General features: G+C 47.3%; 1 protein-coding gene and 1 non-coding gene across 6 annotated transcripts in view; one reads left to right on the forward strand and one right to left on the reverse strand.

Annotated features, from left to right (window-relative positions):
* MYO1D (myosin ID) overlaps positions 1–15,362 on the reverse strand; it is a 356,514-nt gene extending 341,152 nt beyond the window's left edge. For 2 of the 5 annotated variants that reach the window (XM_043536696.1, XM_043536695.1), the window contains exon 1: positions 15,155–15,343. In XM_043536696.1, the coding sequence (XP_043392631.1) occupies positions 15,155–15,249 (95 nt within the window). In that variant the 5' untranslated portion in view covers positions 15,250–15,343. Of the gene's footprint in view, positions 1–15,154 lie in introns of all 5 variants that reach the window. The other 3 variants (XM_037887148.2, XM_043536693.1, XM_043536698.1) reach the window with 3 other exon arrangements.
* An 801-nt stretch (positions 15,363–16,163) lies between these two features.
* On the forward strand, positions 16,164–17,255 carry LOC114020829. Its single transcript, XR_006287648.1, has 2 exons — positions 16,164–16,751; positions 17,135–17,255. It is a non-coding gene; the product is annotated as an uncharacterized LOC114020829 (transcript).
* The last annotated feature ends 1,240 nt before the right edge of the window (positions 17,256–18,495 follow it).

Raw genomic sequence — 18,495 nt, forward strand, 5'->3', positions numbered from 1 at the left:
CCTGCATGCTACCATCTCTTTCCCTCAGGACATGCGGAGAACTGCAGCTCCCAGGAACTCTCCCCATCCCCCTGGCAGCGTCATCTATATGCGAGCTGGGTTCTGCTGGGTCCAACGGCCCCTAGTGGCAGCAACAAGCCCATTTCTGTGGGGGAAAAGGACATTCTGCGCCTAAAACATTGATTTCTACAAAATTCTGCATTGCACAGTGGTAAAGAATTCCCCCAGGAGTAAAGATGTGGATAGAGATGCTTACCTTCTTTGTGAAGCACTTTAAGATCTACTGATGAAAAGCACTATATAAGAGCTAGGTATTACTTATAAAAATGAATCATTAACCAGACAAATGCTAACTATGTATAAATGACATTGCAGTAGCTGTCACATACAGTAGAACCTCAGAGTTACACACACCAGATTTATGACCTGACCAGTCAACCACTGTATGCAATCCACTGGAAACCAAAGTATGCAATCATGCAGCAGCAGAGCCAAAAAAACCAAATACAGTACAATACTGTGTTAAATGTAAACTACTAAAAAAAGAAAGATAAGAAAACTTTTTCTGTGCTTGTTTCATTTAAATTAATTTGGTAAAAGCAGCATTTTTCTTCTACCCAGCTGTACTCAAAGCTGTATTAAGTCACTGTTCAGTTGTAAACTTTTGAAAGAACCATAACGTTTTGTTCAGCGTTACGGACAACCTCCATTCCCGAGATGTTCATAACTCTAAGGTTCTATTGTACAGGGCAATGAAATGAAACACACACACACACACACTATTTCAGATTTATTGCAAAAGGAGTCCAAAAAAAGTGAGATGCTACAGTGAATTTTAAAAATGGCATTGTTATTCTCTGTATCAACCAATTTTTCACCAAACCACCAAAACCTGCCACTTAAAAAATGAAGCCTAGAACAAATTTTCTTTTGCCATTTTTGTATGACTTTTGCAAAATAAAGGTTTTAAACTCCTGTTAAACCGAGCTCTTTTCCCCAGCCTTAACTATGCTGTCATGACCAGCTCCATCACGTGACCTCTAATATCTGTTAAGTCTGTCCACTGACTGATGTCATAGTCCAATATTCAGGAAATTAGTCATCTTCAACCACTGAAGTTAATGAAAATATGTCTTCACCATCAATGCAGGGTCAGGTATTTGCCTGTGTAGCTTATCCAGGTATTTATCTAAACACAGCAAAGTACCAGTATTAATATAGAAGAGGGTCTGAAAAGGTTCTATTATTTGACATTTTTAAAAAAAGAATCACTGTTTTAAAAAGTCCTTTTAATTCAATCTATTGCAAGCCCCTCTGAAAGAGCATTAGTTGGTATATCAATCTCTATGAAGCCTGACAATACTTAAGCCTAAAATGTCTACTAAAGAATTTACTAACAAAGTAATGAGACAATCTCTGCTATAGTGAAATTCATTTGAATTAAGGTGGCTGTGATTATGTTGGTTTCTTTGCAGTTGTTTAGAGTACAAAAATCTACCAAAGAATTTTAAAAGAAACATGCAAATATACCCGATCAAGAGACTGAACTGCACATGTGAACTCTCTGGAATAAGTATTAATCTAAAATGTTGGAGAAATGAATAACTGATGGATTGTAGGTAGTACATAGAAACATTCAGTATTAAGGGGTTCAAACACAGCCTAAGTTAGAAGTGAACATCCAGTAGCTGCTTGATGGCTTAAGTGAAATTACTGTTTCAATACCTAACGGAGAGATGTCCACATCACAAAAATATCATGCACTGGAATTCTGATTGTCTCACAACAGAATAACCAAGAAGTGAAATGACAGCGTCTAAACTAATTACTAGAAACAGTCCCACCAGGTCAAAAATAAAGCACACTGGCACGCTTACATTTCAGCTACCCAGGCTAGTACCAGTTTTACACATACAGCTAATTCACATATTAAAAAGCTGAACAGTGCAGTGCATTTGTCTTTCACTCACTGAAGACATCCTTTGGGAAATGTCCTTGTATGCACTGAAGCTGATATGGTTTCCATTCCACCCACATCTGGCTTTCTTGGGAACTAAATTGAGCACAACCTGCTTGCGTTAAACAGTGACCCTGAACAGAAATAGTCCCGGCAGAAGCCAGAATTACGACACAGTGTGGAACCAGTCCAAATATAAGCTCAGAACAAACCCACCATTTCAAGTTAGTGAGAGTGTAACCAGACGGAATGGAAAAACTATTCCCAGTTTGAGATAAGCATATGCCACAAGCACAAAGACAACTCTACTGCCATCTAAATACCCTTCTGCAAAGACTACAAGGAGCTCTACACAGCAGCTGGAAGGATACTGCAACTTCCAAAACTTGCCACTGGATCATCTTGAGATCATACCATAAAGTTAGCTATATGGCTGTTGATATCACTACTGGAGGAATCAGACAAAGGATAAAAGCCAGAGAAGAAGCTATCAGTCCTTAGTTTACGATAAAGGATATTTACAGGACCAAAGGGAAAAATTGTGTTTAATGTATAAAATATACAAACTAAATATTTAATACAGATTTTCTCGATGTTCAGTATTACCTAAAGTAGTGTTTCTACTGTGGCTATACTAAATACAGATCACAAAATACTTGTCAGTCTGAGACACTTATCTGTAATTTTTATAATGAATATGTTACTTGTTTTGTACATTGAGAAAATTAAGCACTTTCAATGTAAGAGACAAAATGGGTACTCTTCAGCCTATAGCAGGAGTCCAGGGCTGGCCTTACCATGAGGCGAACTGAGGTGGCCGCCTCAGGTGCCAGACTTTGGGGGGCGGGGCCACGCGCCACTAGGACGCAGAGTGTAGTAAATTGTGTCTGCTGCTGATGCCTCTGTATTCTCTCTGCTCTAGATGCACAGAGATGGTGGAGTGCTGTGCTGGCGGAAGGAGGGCACAAGAGACATAAGAGGCAGGCAAGAGAAAAGGTGAGAGGGAACAACAGAAAGCAGCAGGAGCTGCAGGGAGAGAGAGGAGGAAGAGCCTCTTATGTACCTCTCTAGCACCCCCAGGACCTTGGACTGATTAACATCAGCTGCTCAGGGAGCTTCGTTTCCTGCTGCTTCCTTGAACCCAATTGAGGAGAACAGGCAGTCAACTGAAGAAGTAGGACCCAGGTAGGCCCTTAAGATGCTGATATCTTCCCTCACTCAGGCCCTGCTACCAGCCTACTTATTTGTCCCCTTCAACTGAGTGTTGAGAGCCACTATAGCTGGCACAGAACAGCAGTCATGAGTGAAAAAAAACGCCCCTCTGGGGCAGCATTCAGAAAAAGAAAGAAAGCAAAAAAGCTTTTCTATCTAAGCAGGAAGGAGCTCTCCTGAGATACACAGACACAAATGTTCACGGTGAGCCTTCCGGCCCCAGGGAGGATGAGAGTGGTGAGGAGATGCCTGATCTTCCAGTTAGTCAGAGTGCAGGTGACCTGGCAGCTACTGCAGCATCCATATCTCCATCTCAAATGGATGTAACCATGCACATTCCTGAAGAAAAGTGTAGATCAGAGAAGAGTGTGGTGGAAGTGCAAGAAACAGCTGCTGCTGAGTTTAGTTCCTTAAGTCTAGATGATCCAGGACTGTGGACCCACTTGAGCAGTAGCCTGAGGGACTTCCTTGTTCTGCATGGGCCATAGCAAATGAAAAACTTTGTGTTGCCCAAAGACAATGAAAATAGAAGTTTCCATCCAACACATTACTGGCGTGAAATCCCCAATGGTGACAAAGCGGAGAGGCCATGGCTTATGCACTCAAACACCCAGAATGCTACATACTGTTTTTGTTGCAAACTCTTCCAGTCTAATGTTCCAGCCACATTGGGTTCTACAGGAACAAAGGACTAGAAAAATCTGGCTAGAAATCTGGCAAGCCATGTGAAGGACACAAACCACCAAAGAGCATTCCACAGGTGGAAAGATGAGACTAAGGTTAAAGGCCACCACAGATGATCAGCATCAAGAGAAGATTGCATCAGAGTCTCTTTATTGGCAAAATGTTCTGAAAAGGCTCATTGCCATTGTGAGAATGCTTGCTACCCAAAGCCTAGCACTGTGTGGCTCTTCAGATCAGCTGCATGTACCAAACAATGGAAAATTCCTTAAAATTGTGGAGCTGATGGCCGAGTTTGATGCTGTATTCCAGGAGCATCTAAGAAGAGTCACTACCCAAGAAATGTACACGCATCGCTACCTTGGAAAAACAATTCAAAATGAGATCATACAGTTACTGGAAACAAATATCAAACAGAAGATTGTGGCAGATTTGAAGTCAGCAAATTAATACTCTGCTATTCTGGACTGCACATCTGACATCAGCCATACGGAACAAATGACTTTAATGGTGCGTTTTGTAACAGAACCTAGTGAAAATATCCCTGCAATTGGTGACTGTCAGAGAGCATTTTCTAGAATTTATTGACATTGATGATACTACAGGAGCTGGTATGACAAATGTGCTTCTTAAAAAGCTGGAAGATATGGGAATTGCGATAGCTGACATGCGAGGTCAGGGCTACGATAATGGTACCAACATGAGGGGAAAGAACACAGGAGCGCAGACACGGATCCGAGAGTTAAACCCTCAAGCTTTTTTTGTCCCATGCAGTTCTCATTCATTGAACTCGGTAGTCAGTGATGCAGCATCACCTTCTAGTGAGGCTGCTGAATTTTTTTTAATGTAATTCAAAGCATCTATGTATTTTTCTCTGCATCAACTCATTGATGGCAAATTTTGAAGCAACATCTGTGAACATCACCTGATACCGAAACCACTGAGTGCCACACAATGGGAATGTCGAGTGGAGACAATAAAGCCTATCAAACACCAAATTGGGAAGATAGATAATGCCACAGTTGCCATTATGGAGGATAACGCTATGACAGGAATAGTTCGTGGGAGAACAGTGGCAGAGGGAAATGGAATCACCAGAAACACACATAACTTCAAATTTCTGCCTGGCTTACTGTTGTGGCATGACATACTGTTTGAAATAAATGTTGTAAGCAAGAGACTCCAAGGTGTTGACCTTGATATATCTGGAGCAATAAAACAACTGGACAAAGCAAAGTCATACAGTCTTACCAGTCAGAAGAGGGATTTCAAAACGTTCTGAAGAATGCACAGAAGTTGGCAGAGGAACTTCACACTGAAGCTATTTTCCCACCCATTCAAGAATACAAGAGGCACCGAAGACTACGACATTTTGGTTATGAGGCACGGGATAATCCCATAAGAGACCCCAAACAACCATTCAAAGCTGAATTCTTTAACCAGGTGCTAGATTGTGCAATACAGTCAGTTGAAGAACGTTTCATGCAGCTCAAGGAACACAGCAGTATATTTGGGATATTGTATGATATTCCAAAACTCCTCACTATACTTGAAGACCTACACCAGCAATGCAGGGCACTAGAAACAGTGTTGACACATGATGACATGCGTGATATTAAGGCTAGTGATTTAGGTGATTTAGGCCCTTTCAAGACACATTTCAGCAGGATCAACTCCAAAAACTGTTCTGGAATATATGTGCACAAATAAGATGACCACCCTCTTTCCAAATGCTTTTGTTGTTCTGCACATACTTCTAACACTTCCTGTAACAGTTGCCAGTGGAGAACGCAACTTCTCCAAGCTAAAGTTAATAAAAACACATCTACACTCCACAATGACACAAGAGAGGCTTGTTCGCCTTGCAACCATCTCAATAGAGCATAAGCTGGCCCAGACTGTGGACCTTCAGCAGGAAGCAGTTCAAATCTTTGCAGCCAAGAAGGCAAGGAAGGCACCACTTTGATTATTCAAACAGAAAGAAGTGCCAGTGTTTACTATGCAGATAAGAAAAGTTACATTTGCTGTTCAGGAGTTTGAAAGTTAAGTGTTAGTTAACATTTTTGAACAAGGCATTTTAAGTTGTTAGTTCTCCTTTATTGGGGTACGTAGCAGAGCAGTACCATGAGAAGAGTAGAACAGGAAGAAGGCAGAATTGAGACCTTTCAAAGTTTTGGTCCAAGTGAGGGGGTATGGAGGCGTCATTTGAGCTCCCCACCTCAGGTGCCAAAATGTTGTGGGCCGGCCCTGCAGGAGTCTATGTTAGTATTACATACAAAAAACTACATAAAATATGTAGATTGTAAAGTCAAGCACTAAAAATTAGCAAATGCCAGATTCAAGGCTGCCTGTGCAATACTGTATATATTAATTCTACCTCCACATCCATCCATCCTCTCAAACTTTTGAGAAGTGTGATGAAGTTAATGCCTATCTTTTTGTGTTATACGCTTTATGCTTAAAGTTCAAAATACTTATGCTTCCAGGTGGAAGTTTTCATTGCAAGTGCTCTAAACGCAAATAATAGAGCATGTGATCCACTACCTATGGTGATTTCCAGGTCCCTCAACCATGGTTTCCCGAACGTGCCAGTGGTTTGGGTGATAGGTGTTGGCATTGACCTCAGAATCTGCAAGCCCAGGGCGACTACCACCAGCAGCAGTAAGGTAAGGGAGGGGTGGGCTTCTTGTGTTTTCTCGTGGCTGCAAACACCCCTCTTCCTGGAGCCGCCTCGGACAAAGACCACAATTTGGGAGGCCTAACACTGGTCCCTGGTCTCAAAGCACCATCCATATTGCTGAGGGGAAAAGACATTGTCCACCTGTGCTCCCGACACTGATTTCCCACGAGTTCCAGCCTAAGTTCCCTGCAAGCTGCATGGCCACGCAGCAATCTATTTAGTGGCATGCAGGCACTCAGGGAACCCATCCAGGGACCTGCTGCGGCCGGGGGAGGGGCACCCTCCCCAGGCTCCAACCTAGTCCAGCCCCTAACCTGTCACAGCCAGGGCAGCTCCCCGGCCCTAACTATGCTGCAGCCCAGATCCAGTCGCAACTGGGGCAGCCGCAGGTGGCCAGACCCAGACCCAGACCCAGGCCCAGCCAGCCTGGACCCAGATGCAGTGCCCCTCCCTGGACCCAGCTCCAGCCCGGATCTGCTGGGGCCAGGGAAGGAGCGCCTATCCTGCGGCCCCAGCCCCGGAGCTGCCGCAGCAGGGAGAGGCACCTCTCCCCCACAGCCAAGGTGCTGATGCAGGCAGAGAGAGCTGTAGGGAGTCCTCTCTCCCCGTCATAGCCCCGGAGCACGCTCCTGCACCCCAAACCCCATCCCTGGCCCCACCCCAGAGCCCACACTTCCAGCCGAAGCCCTTCCCTCCCCCCACCCCAACCCTCATAGAATCATAGAATATCAGGGTTGGAAGGGACCTCAGGAGGTCATCTAGTCCAACCCCCTGCTCAAAGCAGGACCAATCCCCAATCAAATCATCCCAGCCAAGGCTTTGTCAAGCCTGCCCTTAAAAACTTCCAAGGAAGGAGATTCTACCACCTCCCTAGGTAACGCATTCCAGTGTTTCACCACCCTCCTAGTGAAAAAGTTTTTCCTAATATCCAACCTAAACCTCCCCCACTGCAACTTGAGACCATTACTCCTTGTCCTGTCCTCTTCTACCACTGAGAATAGTCTAGAACCATCCTCTCTGGAACCACCTCTCAGGTAGTTGAAAGCAGCTATCAAATCCCCCCTCATTCTTCTCTTCTGCAGACTAAACAATCCCAGTTCCCTCAGCCTCTCCTCATAAGTCATGTGTTCCAGACCCCTAATCATTTTTGTTGCCCTTCGCTGGACTCTCTCCAATTTATCCACATCCTTCTTGTAGTGTGGGGCCCAAAACTGGACACAGTACTCCAGATGAGGCCTCACCAATGTCGAATAGAGGGGAACGATCACGTCCCTCGATCTGCTCGCTATGCCCCTACTTATACATCCCAAAATGCCATTGGCCTTCTTGGCAACAAGGGCACACTGCTGACTCATATCCAGCTTCTCGTCCACTGTCACCCCTAGGTCCTTTTCCGCAGAACTGCTGCCTAGCCATTCGGTCCCTATTCTGTAGCTGTGCATTGGATTCTTCCATCCTAAGTGCAGGACCCTGCACTTATCCTTATTGAACCTCATCAGGTTTCTTTTGGCCCAATCCTCCAATTTATCTAGGTCCCTCTGTACCCTATCTCTGCCCTCCAGCGTATCTACCACTCCTCCCAGTTTAGTATCATCCGCAAATTTGCTGAGAGTGCAATCCACACCATCCTCCAGATCATTTATGAAGATATTGAACAAAACCGGCCCCAGGACCGACCCCTGGGACACTCCACTTGACACCGGCTGCCAACTAGACATGGAGCCATTGATCACTACCTGTTGAGCCCGACAATCTAGCCAACTTTCTACCCACCTTATAGTACATTCGTCCAGCCCATACTTCTTTAACTTGCTGACAAGAATACTGTGGGAGACCGTGTCAAAAGCTTTGCTAAAGTCAAGAAACAATACATCCACTGCTTTCCCTTCATCCACAGAATCAGTAATCTCATCATAGAAGGCGATTAGATTAGTCAGGCATGACCTTCCCTTGGTGAATCCATGCTGACTGTTCCTGATCACTTTCCTCTCGTGTAAGTGCATCAGGATTGATTCCTTGAGGACCTGCTCCATGATTTTTCCAGGGACTGAGGTGAGGCTGACTGGCCTGTAGTTCCCAGGATCCTCCTTCTTCCCTTTTTTAAAGATGGCCACTACATTAGCCTTTTTCCAGTCATCTGGGACTTCCCCCGTTCGCCACGAGTTTTCAAAGATAATGGCCATTGGCTCTGCAATCACATCTGCCAATTCCTTTAGCACTCTCGGATGCAACTCGTCCGGCCCCATGGACTTGTGCACGTCCAGCTTTTCTAAATAGTCCCTAACCACCTCTTTCTCCAGAGAGGGCTGGCCATTTACTCCCCATGTTGCGATGCCCAGCGCAGCAGTCTGGGAGCTGTCCTTGTTAGTGAAGACAGAGGCAAAAAAAGCACTGAGCACATTAGCTTTTTCCACATCCTCTGTCACTAGGTTGCCTCCCTCATTCAGTAAGGGGCCCACACTTTCCTTGGCTTTCTTCTTGTTGCCAACATACCTGAAGAAACCCTTCTTGTTACTCCTGACATCTCTTGCTAGCTGCAGCTCCAGGTGCGATTTGGCCCTCCTGATTTCATTCCTACATGCCCGAGCAATATTTTTATACTCTTTCCTGGTCATATGTCCAACCTTCCACTTCTTGTAAGCTTCTTTTTTATGTTTAAGATCCGCTAGGATTTCACCGTTAAGCCAAGCCGGTCGCCTGCCATATTTACTATTCTTTCGACTCATCGGGATGGTTTGTCCCTGTAACCTCAACAGGGATTCCTTGAAATACAGCCAGCTCTCCTGGACTCCTTTCCCCTTCATGTTAGTCCCCCAGGGGATCCTACACATCCGCTCCCTGAGGGAGTCAAAGTCTGCTTTCCTGAAGTCCAGGGTCCGTATCCTGCTGCTTACCTTTCTTCCCTGTGTCAGGATCCTGAACTCGACCATCTCATGGTCACTGCCTCCCAGATTCCCATCCACTTTTGCTTCCCCCACTAATTCTTCCCTGTTTGTGAGCAGCAGGTCAAGAAAGGCTCCCCCCCTAGTTGGCTCATCTAGCACTTGCACCAGGAAATTGTCCCCTACGCTTTCCAAAAACTTCCTGGATTGTCTATGCACCGCTGTATTGCTCTCCCAGCAAATATCAGGAAAATTAAAGTCACCCATGAGAACCAGGGCGTGCGATCTAGTAGCTTCTGCGAGTCCCCAGCCCCACCCATTAATTTTGTTATGTGCACCGATATGAAGGTGAGGCGTCATACATCACCTCTACCTTGGTGCACATAAAAAAATTCATTCCACACATGGGTGGGAAAAATTAGAGGGAACACTGGCTGCAGCACAAGGCCTGTTGCCCATGCCTCCGGGCCATACTCACCATAGTTGGAACAGCAAACCGGTTCATTGAATGGCTAGGGATTCTGATTATGTTCTGGCTTGCACTTGAGTGTAATAACGGGAGGAATTTTTAAATAGCAACCTTGTACTAGACCCCGGGTATGCACTGACAATGGTTGCCTTGTGCTTGCATCCTTCAGCACATCCTCCACACTGGCAGACAGGCTGTCGCAGATTAGAAGATGGAAAAAGAGACTCCGGGATGACATGTTCAGCGAGATAATGAACACCTCCAGGACAGCTGATATGGAGTTCAGAGCCTGGAGGATTTGTCTGAAAAACTGGACATAGAGAGCAAGAGAGCATCCCTAGAGCACAAGTGTACCATGCAGGATGAGATGCTGCAGATTATGAAGGACCAGACAGACATGTTGAAGCATCTTGTTGAACTTCAAGAAAAACAGCTTGCTAGACTCCCTCTGCAGCCCCCGCAGGACAGCCTGCAAACATCGCCCTATTCCCAATCATTCCCGGAGGTGTGGGGGAAGATGCCGTATCCCTTCCACTCAACACCAGAGGAGGGTACTAAGAACAAAGCTATTTGAAGAGCTTTGATGGACAAGTCTTCTGTGCTTTCCCAGAAAAGCTGACTTGGTTTTTCCCCTCCCAATTTTATCATATCATTTGCCCCAGGTTAATTTATTTTCTTGTTCTTTCAGTTTCTTCATGTTTGTGCAGTAAAAGTCAATATTTTGAGAATGAAATACTCTATTTATTCCAAGCATGAGGTTTTTGGTGGGAGCGGGAGGTACAGGGAAACTGATGCAACAGAGGGGATGGTATGGGAAGGCACAATGCAAACAAGTGGTGCACATTACTATGGCTCATTACTGAACTGGGTTTTCAAAGCCTCCCAGAGACACAGAGCTCCTCGCTGGGCTCAAAGTTTTATTGCCCTGGTATCTGGCTGCTCAAAATTAGCTGCTACCTCCATGGCCCACCCTTACAGAAACTTCTCTCCCTTTGACTAACAGATAGGAGCACACAGCAGGCTGAGAGAAAAATGGGGATACTGCTTTCACTGAGGTCTAACCTAGTAAGCAGTTTGCCTGCTGTGTGCTCTCTGCCTTCAGTTTGCTTACTAGGTTAGACCTAGTAAATGTCCAGAGCACATTCCACCACCATTCTGCACTTGCTCAGCCTATTGTTGAACCACTCCTTACTGCTGTCCGGGTGGCCAGTGTATGGCTTCATGAGCCATGGGAGCAAGGGGCAGGCTGGGTCTCCCAGGATCACTACAGGCATTTCAACATCATCAGTGGTTATTCTGTGATCTAGAAAGAAAGTCCCTGATTGTAGCTTTCTTAACAGACCTGTGTTCCTAAAGATGTGCGCAACATGCACCTTTCCTGATCATCCCAAACTGATGTCAGTGAAACGCTCCCTGTGATCCACCAGTGCTTGCAACACCAGTGAAAAGTATTCCTTTTGATATAGTACTCTTTGGCAAGGTGGTCTGGTGCCAAGATAGGAATGTGTGTGATATCTATCGCCCCACTGCAGCTAGAGAACCCCATCGCAGCAAAACCATCCACTCTGTTCTGCACGTTGCCTAGAGACACTACCCTTCTTAGCAAAAGTAAATTAATGGCCCTGCACACTTGGATCACAACAGCTCCCATGATGGATTTACCAACTCCAAATTGATTCCCCACTGACTGCTAGCAGTCTGGCATTTCAAGCTTCCACAGAGCAATCACCAATCACATCTCCACTGTCAGAGAAAGTCTCATTTTAGTGTTGCTGTGCTTCAGGTCTGCGGAAAGCTCTGCACACAGTTCCTGGAAAGCGGCCTTCCACATCTGAAAGTTCTGCAGCCACTGCTCACCATCCCATAGCTGCATAACGATGAAATCCCACCAGTCAGTGCTTGTTTCCCAGGACCAGAAATGGCACTCCACTGCGTTCAGCTGCTGCACAACTACCAGCAGCAACCAGGACCTGTTTCATTCTATGGCTTGCAACAGGACTGCTTGAATGACATTGCAAAGTTCCGCAGGGTCCAGGGCTATCAGGCACTGGCATACACACAGCTAAGCCAGGCTTTCAAAAAAAGGCATGAAAAAGTATGGGTTGTTTGCCATTGATATCAGAGTAAGGAGGGAGGGGAGGGAGGAAACTGCATCATGGGAGTTCTAAGCCATGTTCCCATTTCCCCGCCCCCAGACAATGTTTTGGACCCATGAGGCATTGCAAGCCTTTCCCAAAACCCCTTGTGACTAGTTGCACTGTGGGATAGCTATCCAAGGTACACTGCTCTGTGCATCAATGCAAGTGCTGCTAGTAAAGATGCATTCCACCAACACAATGAGTGCGGTGTGAACATGCCCGACCAACTTAACTACTGCAGCAACTGGATGCCAACTTAAATTAAGTTGACCTAACTTTGTAGTGAAGACATGCCCATAGTCTCTGCCAATCTTACCCAGAGGAAAATTCCTTCCCGACCCAAACATGACAATCAGTTAGACCGTGAGCATGTGGGCAAGACCCAGCAGCCAGACATCTGGAAAAGAATTCTCTGTAGAAACTCAGATCCCTCCCCATCTAGCATGCCATCACTGGTATTATTTGATACCATATTATAACATATAATTTTATTAATGGATAAATAGAGATAAGAGGCATTGATTAAATTTTAAGAAACTATGTGGAAAATTAAAAGTTATCTATAGTAGTATATAACAGACTCCAACAATCTGAGGAATTGTCATTGCCAAGTGACCATAAATAGTACTGCAAATATTTCGGACATTGTCTATTTTAAATAGAAATGTAATCAGTGAAAAATATATGTACTCATCAATAAAGTTAAGGTCTTTGTTCTATATTAAATAAAGTGACACATTACATTTGCTTAACATACCAACTGAAAGTGAAAATGTTTAAGGTGAAGCCTAACAAAATATTGAAAGGCCCAAATGACCAATGGGCTTGATCCACTCTTTATTTGTATTTGCAGACAGCCAGTGTAACACACAAAGCAATCTACAACTAAGGGGAAGGGAATGACCAAGTTCTGATACAGAAGGATGTACAACTTTTTTTGTGTTTTACTAATGGTTACTAAAACTACTGGTACTGAACCAAACAGTAAAATGGCCTAGCAGACAGAGCACTGGACTGGGCCTCAGGGTATCTGGGTTTCTATTCCCAGCTCTGCTACTGACTTTCTGGATGATCTTCAGCAAATCACTTCACCTCTCCTTTACCTCCTTTGTGAAGTGCTTTGAAATACTATTATCTAACCACCTTTATTTTGTCATCTTTGGCCTCTTATTTGCTTTAAATTCTATTTTTTTCTAATAAAAGTTATAAATTAAATTTTTTTCTCCAGTTTGTACTTTAGCTAAGGAACAGAGATTTCATCTCAAGAATTGTGAGTAATTTAGCAGAGATAATAGCTTAACTAAAATTACTTAACCTCAATGTGTTTTATAATGTTTCTTTCTCCGGGATCAAGTATTAAAGACTATAACACATAAGGATTTATGGTTGCAAGGGCAAACTCAAATCTGACATTTCCTAACTTTTGTGTGCTGGATTTTGCAATTTAAATAAAGTTCTTTTAATATAGTTTTTGTATGTAAATTCTAGGATTTTTTTTAAAGTAAAAAATAAATATTATGTATAATTGTAACCACCACTACATCAGGTGTTCACAAGGTTGGAACACTGAACCTTCAGCAGGACATCACAGACAGCTACCACTTGTGCTCCAGCACTTACTATGTTAGCTGACGGAGCAGGTGGGCTGCAGGGTGGTAGGTGCATATGGAGCACTACCATGTCCCAGGGTCCAGAAGGGAGGGCTAAGGCGGTCCCATGAGTCTCACTGGCAAGTTCCAGAGACAACAACCAGGTCAAAAGCAAATCTCCCTCAAACTGATGGGAAGGGGTAAGGTGCATTCCTACCGAGATGCTGTCTCTGGACTCCATTGAGGGGCTCTTTTTCATATCACCTTCTGGTGAGGTGTGACAAATCTGAAATGTCTCCCACTATTCCCCTTGGTGCTAAAAGGAGCTCTCTCTAACTTCCACATATTCTCTTCCTGACAGTCCTAGAGGGTCTTTGCTACTCTGCTCCTCCCACAGTCTAATTTTGGGTCCTCCTCCAATAAACCCAGTGCTTCTTCAGTTACTTAGTTTAATTCGGTTATTGCTTGGGAAAGCTGACATTGATCAGGTTCATTGCTGCCAGCAGGATTCTTACCAGCTGTATTAACATCAAAGGTCCCCTCAATTCATTCTGCTGCTGCCTGAGGAAAGTTTCAGAGTAGCAGCCGTGTTAGTCTGTATTCGCAAAAAGAAAAGGAGTACTTGTGGCACCTTACAGACTAACGAACAAAAGCTTATGCTCAAATAAATTGGTTAGTCTCTAAGGTCCCACAAGCCCTCCTTTTCTTTTTGAGGAAAGTTGAGAGCAGCAGCAGCAAATGTGAGTTTAATGCCAGCAAGCAGAGGACTTCAGTTTGATACGATTTACCCACAGAAAGGCAGTGGTGTGTAACAGATGGGAGCAGTAGCTCAGGAGTCAGGAATTTCCTTGTTTTCATCCTGGCTCTGACACAGGCTTGCTGTGACTCTGAGCAAGTCATAACTGCTCTCAGTTCCTGCCATCTGCGGCATGGGCTCATCTCTACCTCCCATCCAGGATGGCCAAACAGCAGGTTGCATTTGTAAACGCTGAGAAAAATCACCATGAAGCTCAACTCACAAACCCGGAGGTAAAACACACTTCGAGTCAAGGCATTTGCCAGGACAGTCGAGCACAATGACACACTGTCTACGCGGTCCAGACCCCGCACTTGCCCAGACAGGCTCAAGGGGACACCAGAAGCGACGGAAATGGGCGCTGCTCGTGGGCCACAAGCGGCGGGAACGAGGTGGGACTTGGCCCGGCCAAGCCCGCGCCGCCGCGGCGAAGTGACCTGCGAGGCGGGGCGCTGCCGTGACCCGGGACCCCGCGCCGCCCCGGAGACCGAGGGGCCGCCGGGGCCGCCCGGAACGGCGCGCGGGAGGGGGGGGGCCTGTCCCCCCGCCCAGAGGCGCCCCGGCCGGCGGTTGGGGGGCAGCCCCGGACGCCGCGGGCGGCTGCCGGGGCGTGCGGTGATGCGCGGGGCAGCCCGGCCTCAGCGCACGGCGGGGTCCACCCGGCTCCGCTCCCCCGCACGGGGCAACGCAGCGCGGGCGGGAGACCCGCGGGCCGGGCCGGGGCCCCCCACGGCGGCCCGCCCCACTCACCGCAGCCGCAGGTTGGCCATGAACTCAGGCATGGAGACCGAGTCCAGCAGCACGAAGTCCGCCTTCCCGAACTCCGGGCTCTCCAGCTCCGCCATGGCGCCGGGCTCGCGGCGCGACTCCCGAGCCTCGCCTCAGCCCCGCCGAGCGCCCGCCCCGCCTCACCTGGGGCGCGCGGAGCCGCCAGGAGCGGGCGGGGCCTGCCCGGGGTGGAGCCGGGCGCGCGGCCCCGCCCCGCCTTCCCCGCCAAGAGCCGGCAGCGCCCCCTGCCGGCCGCGGCTCCGCCCGGCTCCTGCGCGCCCGGGTCGCTCACCGCGACCCACACTGGACTCCGGAGGACCCCATCCCCAGGGCTCACACTGGGGGGCTGCACCCCGCAGCCAGGGGGGACCCCATCCCCAGGGCTCACACTGGGGGGCTGCACCCCACAGCCAGGGGGGACCCCATCCCCAGGGCTCACACTGGGGGGGCTGCACCCCGCAGCCAGGGGGGACCCCATCCCCAGGGCTCACACTGGGGGGCTGCACCCCGCAGCCCCGGGGGGACCCCATCCCCAGGGCTCACACTGGGGGGCTGCACCCCGCAGCCCCGGGGGGACCCCATCCCCAGGGCTCACACTGGGGGGCTAGATCCCGCAACCCCAGGGGGACCCCATCCCCAGGGCTCACACTGGGGGGCTGGATCCCGCAGCCCCGGGGGGACCCCATCCCCAGGGCTCACACTGGGGGGCTGGATCCCGAAACCCCGGGGGACCCCATCCCCAGGACTCACTTTGGGGGGGCTGCATCCCACAGCTCCGGGAGACCCCATCTCCAGGGCTCACACTGGGGGGCTGCATCCCGCAGCCCCGGGGGAACTGTATCTCCAGGGCTCACACTGGGGGCCTGCACCCCGCAGCCCCGGGGAACCCCATCCCCAGGGCTCACACTGGGGGGCTGCATCCCGCAGCCCTGGGGGAACCCCATCCCCAGCACCCTGCATTGCAGGGCTGGATCCCGCAGCCCCAGGGAACCCCATCCCCAGGGCCCCACACTGGGGGGCTGGATGTCACAGCCCTGAGGGACCCCATCCCCAACACCCTGCATTGGGAGGCTGGATTCCACAGCCCCGGGGAAACCCCATTGCTGGGTCCCACATTGGGACCCTGGATTCCACAGCCACAGGGGACCCCATCCCCAGTACCCTGCATTGGGGCCTGGGTCCCACAGCCTTGGAGGACCCCATCCCCAGCATTTTGTGGGGACATGGTTCTCTATGCTTGGAAACTCTCCCAAGCCTGCAAAAACTTATTTACCTACTTAAGATTATTCACGAGTAGTCCCATTGACTTCACTGTGTCTACTCATGTGAAAAGTTAAATGTGTGTAAATCTGATATTGGAGCTACCGTCTCTTTAATTGAAATCAGGGTCTTTAGGATGGAATGTAATCTGCAGGTGACGTCAATGAGTCAAGGAAACAAGCTAACCTCTCTCATTGGTGTCTGTAGATGTATTTGCTCTCTGCAGCTTTATTATAAGTAGTGGAGTTGCAGAGGTGATCTGGTTGTGCTGCTGGTAATACTCACCGTGCTTTATAGTAGTTGCCTTCCTTCCTTTTGGGTAAGGAGGGGTAGTTGTGCACAATGTCCTATTTGCAATTATTTTACGGTTATTTGATGGCTCTTATAGGTAGTATCTGAGTGTCTTCCCAGAGTGCAGTCAGTAACAGGACTAGCATTTGTTGGCTCGCTAAATATCTTAATTTGTGGGATGAATTATAAAAAAAAAAATCTATTAACTAGACACTGAAATATGTAAAAATACTAAATCTGGAACTAAATTACTTGATTTAAGCTAGCCTTCCTTCTAAGGAGTGCTCTCCTCCCCTTTCCCAGCTGTACAATTTGCACTCTGAGGAGGATAGAGATGTTTTGAGCTATTCTGTCTATATGTAACAAGCTTGTAAATTCCATTCTTTTTTGTGTTGATCTCTGCCTTGGTAGCAGAGATGCAGCTTTCTTCAGTTCCCTTTCTAAGGAAGAAGATGGACTATCCCAGGGGAGATCCTCTGTGTCTCAGGCTCTACAGTAGCAAGAGAAAGGAGGGCTATGCTACCTACATATATAAAGTCCTAAAGCAAGTAAGTCCTGGTTCTACAAGTGCTACAATAAGAGCTTAAACATGAACATTTTATCTTTGAGCTTTGATAGCTGAAGGAGGAGGGAGAGCTTTGCCTGCCCCACATTTCTCGCAAAGTATTGCTGGTCTACGTGCGCCACTCTTAATGCTGTGTGGAGGAGGTTGCTTCAGAGCAGGCTTAGCTAACATTTTTATCTCTCCTTTCACAAGCTGCAGGAGCCTTGTCTTCACTAGGTCTCCAAATGCAGCTTACGGTGAAAGTCTTAAATTGCTGTGGTATAAGCAAGGTTTTTTGGCTAGAAATTCTTCTGACTTAAATAAATCTGTTAATATAAATTTATGCCCCTGACTATGGTTGGTTAGGAAGAGAGCCTCTTAAAGGCTAAGTAGCAGCCAGCTGGAGAAATGTAGAGGTGACTTCCATGTTTGCTTGGCTGTGTTAATCATTCTACCTATGACACACCCGAGTCCCTCTTTCTATAGGAGTAGGAGGCTATTACCAGGCACTTGGCTGCTGCTTTCCCTTAAAGATCTTAACCCTTGTGTCTGGGCCATATGTCACTGGCTTGTGTCTGTGGATTTGATGTTGCTGAGCAGTGCCTACCTACTTCTGGAGGCACACAATCAACACGTGGCAGTGGAGAGGACACTTTCTTGCTTAGCCTCTTTTTACTTGGCTGCTCAGAAGGCAGGGAGGCTCTGAAAACGCCTTCTGCTCTAGATGGTAAAACAGCTGGGACCAGCCCTGTTAATGACTCCTGCTCAGTATAAAGCACCTACCGTCTCCCTTGTAGTGAGTCCTGTACAACCTTGTTGCAGCCTGCTGTCCCGATAGACCACTCTAAGAGCAGGTTTGTACTTGCACATCTAGACTCTGCTTCTCCCCATTTGCTAAGCAACTTAAGCTGGGATTTGGCAAAATACTACCAGGCTTCTGGAGCAGTAACTTAAGCTTTGATGTATTACTACAGTGAGTACTCTACCCACAGCTGCACTTTTCTAACAAGCCTGGGTTAGAAGGGTCATTGCCTGCACAGCTGTTAGCCAGACAGATCTAATGGCATCCCCTGCTTTGGGGAGTAGGAGGAGTTGAGAGGTTTCACTGACTTCAAGTTGAGAACTCTAGTTTTGGTGGGTCACCTGAGCTACTTGACTAATCTGACTTGCTTTTCGGCTCCTTCAAGAGCTGCTTTGTTAAAGGTGAATAGAGGTTGCTGAACTTTGC

This window comes from Chelonia mydas, chromosome 27 (assembly GCF_015237465.2).
Source record: "Chelonia mydas isolate rCheMyd1 chromosome 27, rCheMyd1.pri.v2, whole genome shotgun sequence".
NCBI classification, from domain to species: Eukaryota; Metazoa; Chordata; order Testudines; family Cheloniidae; genus Chelonia; species Chelonia mydas.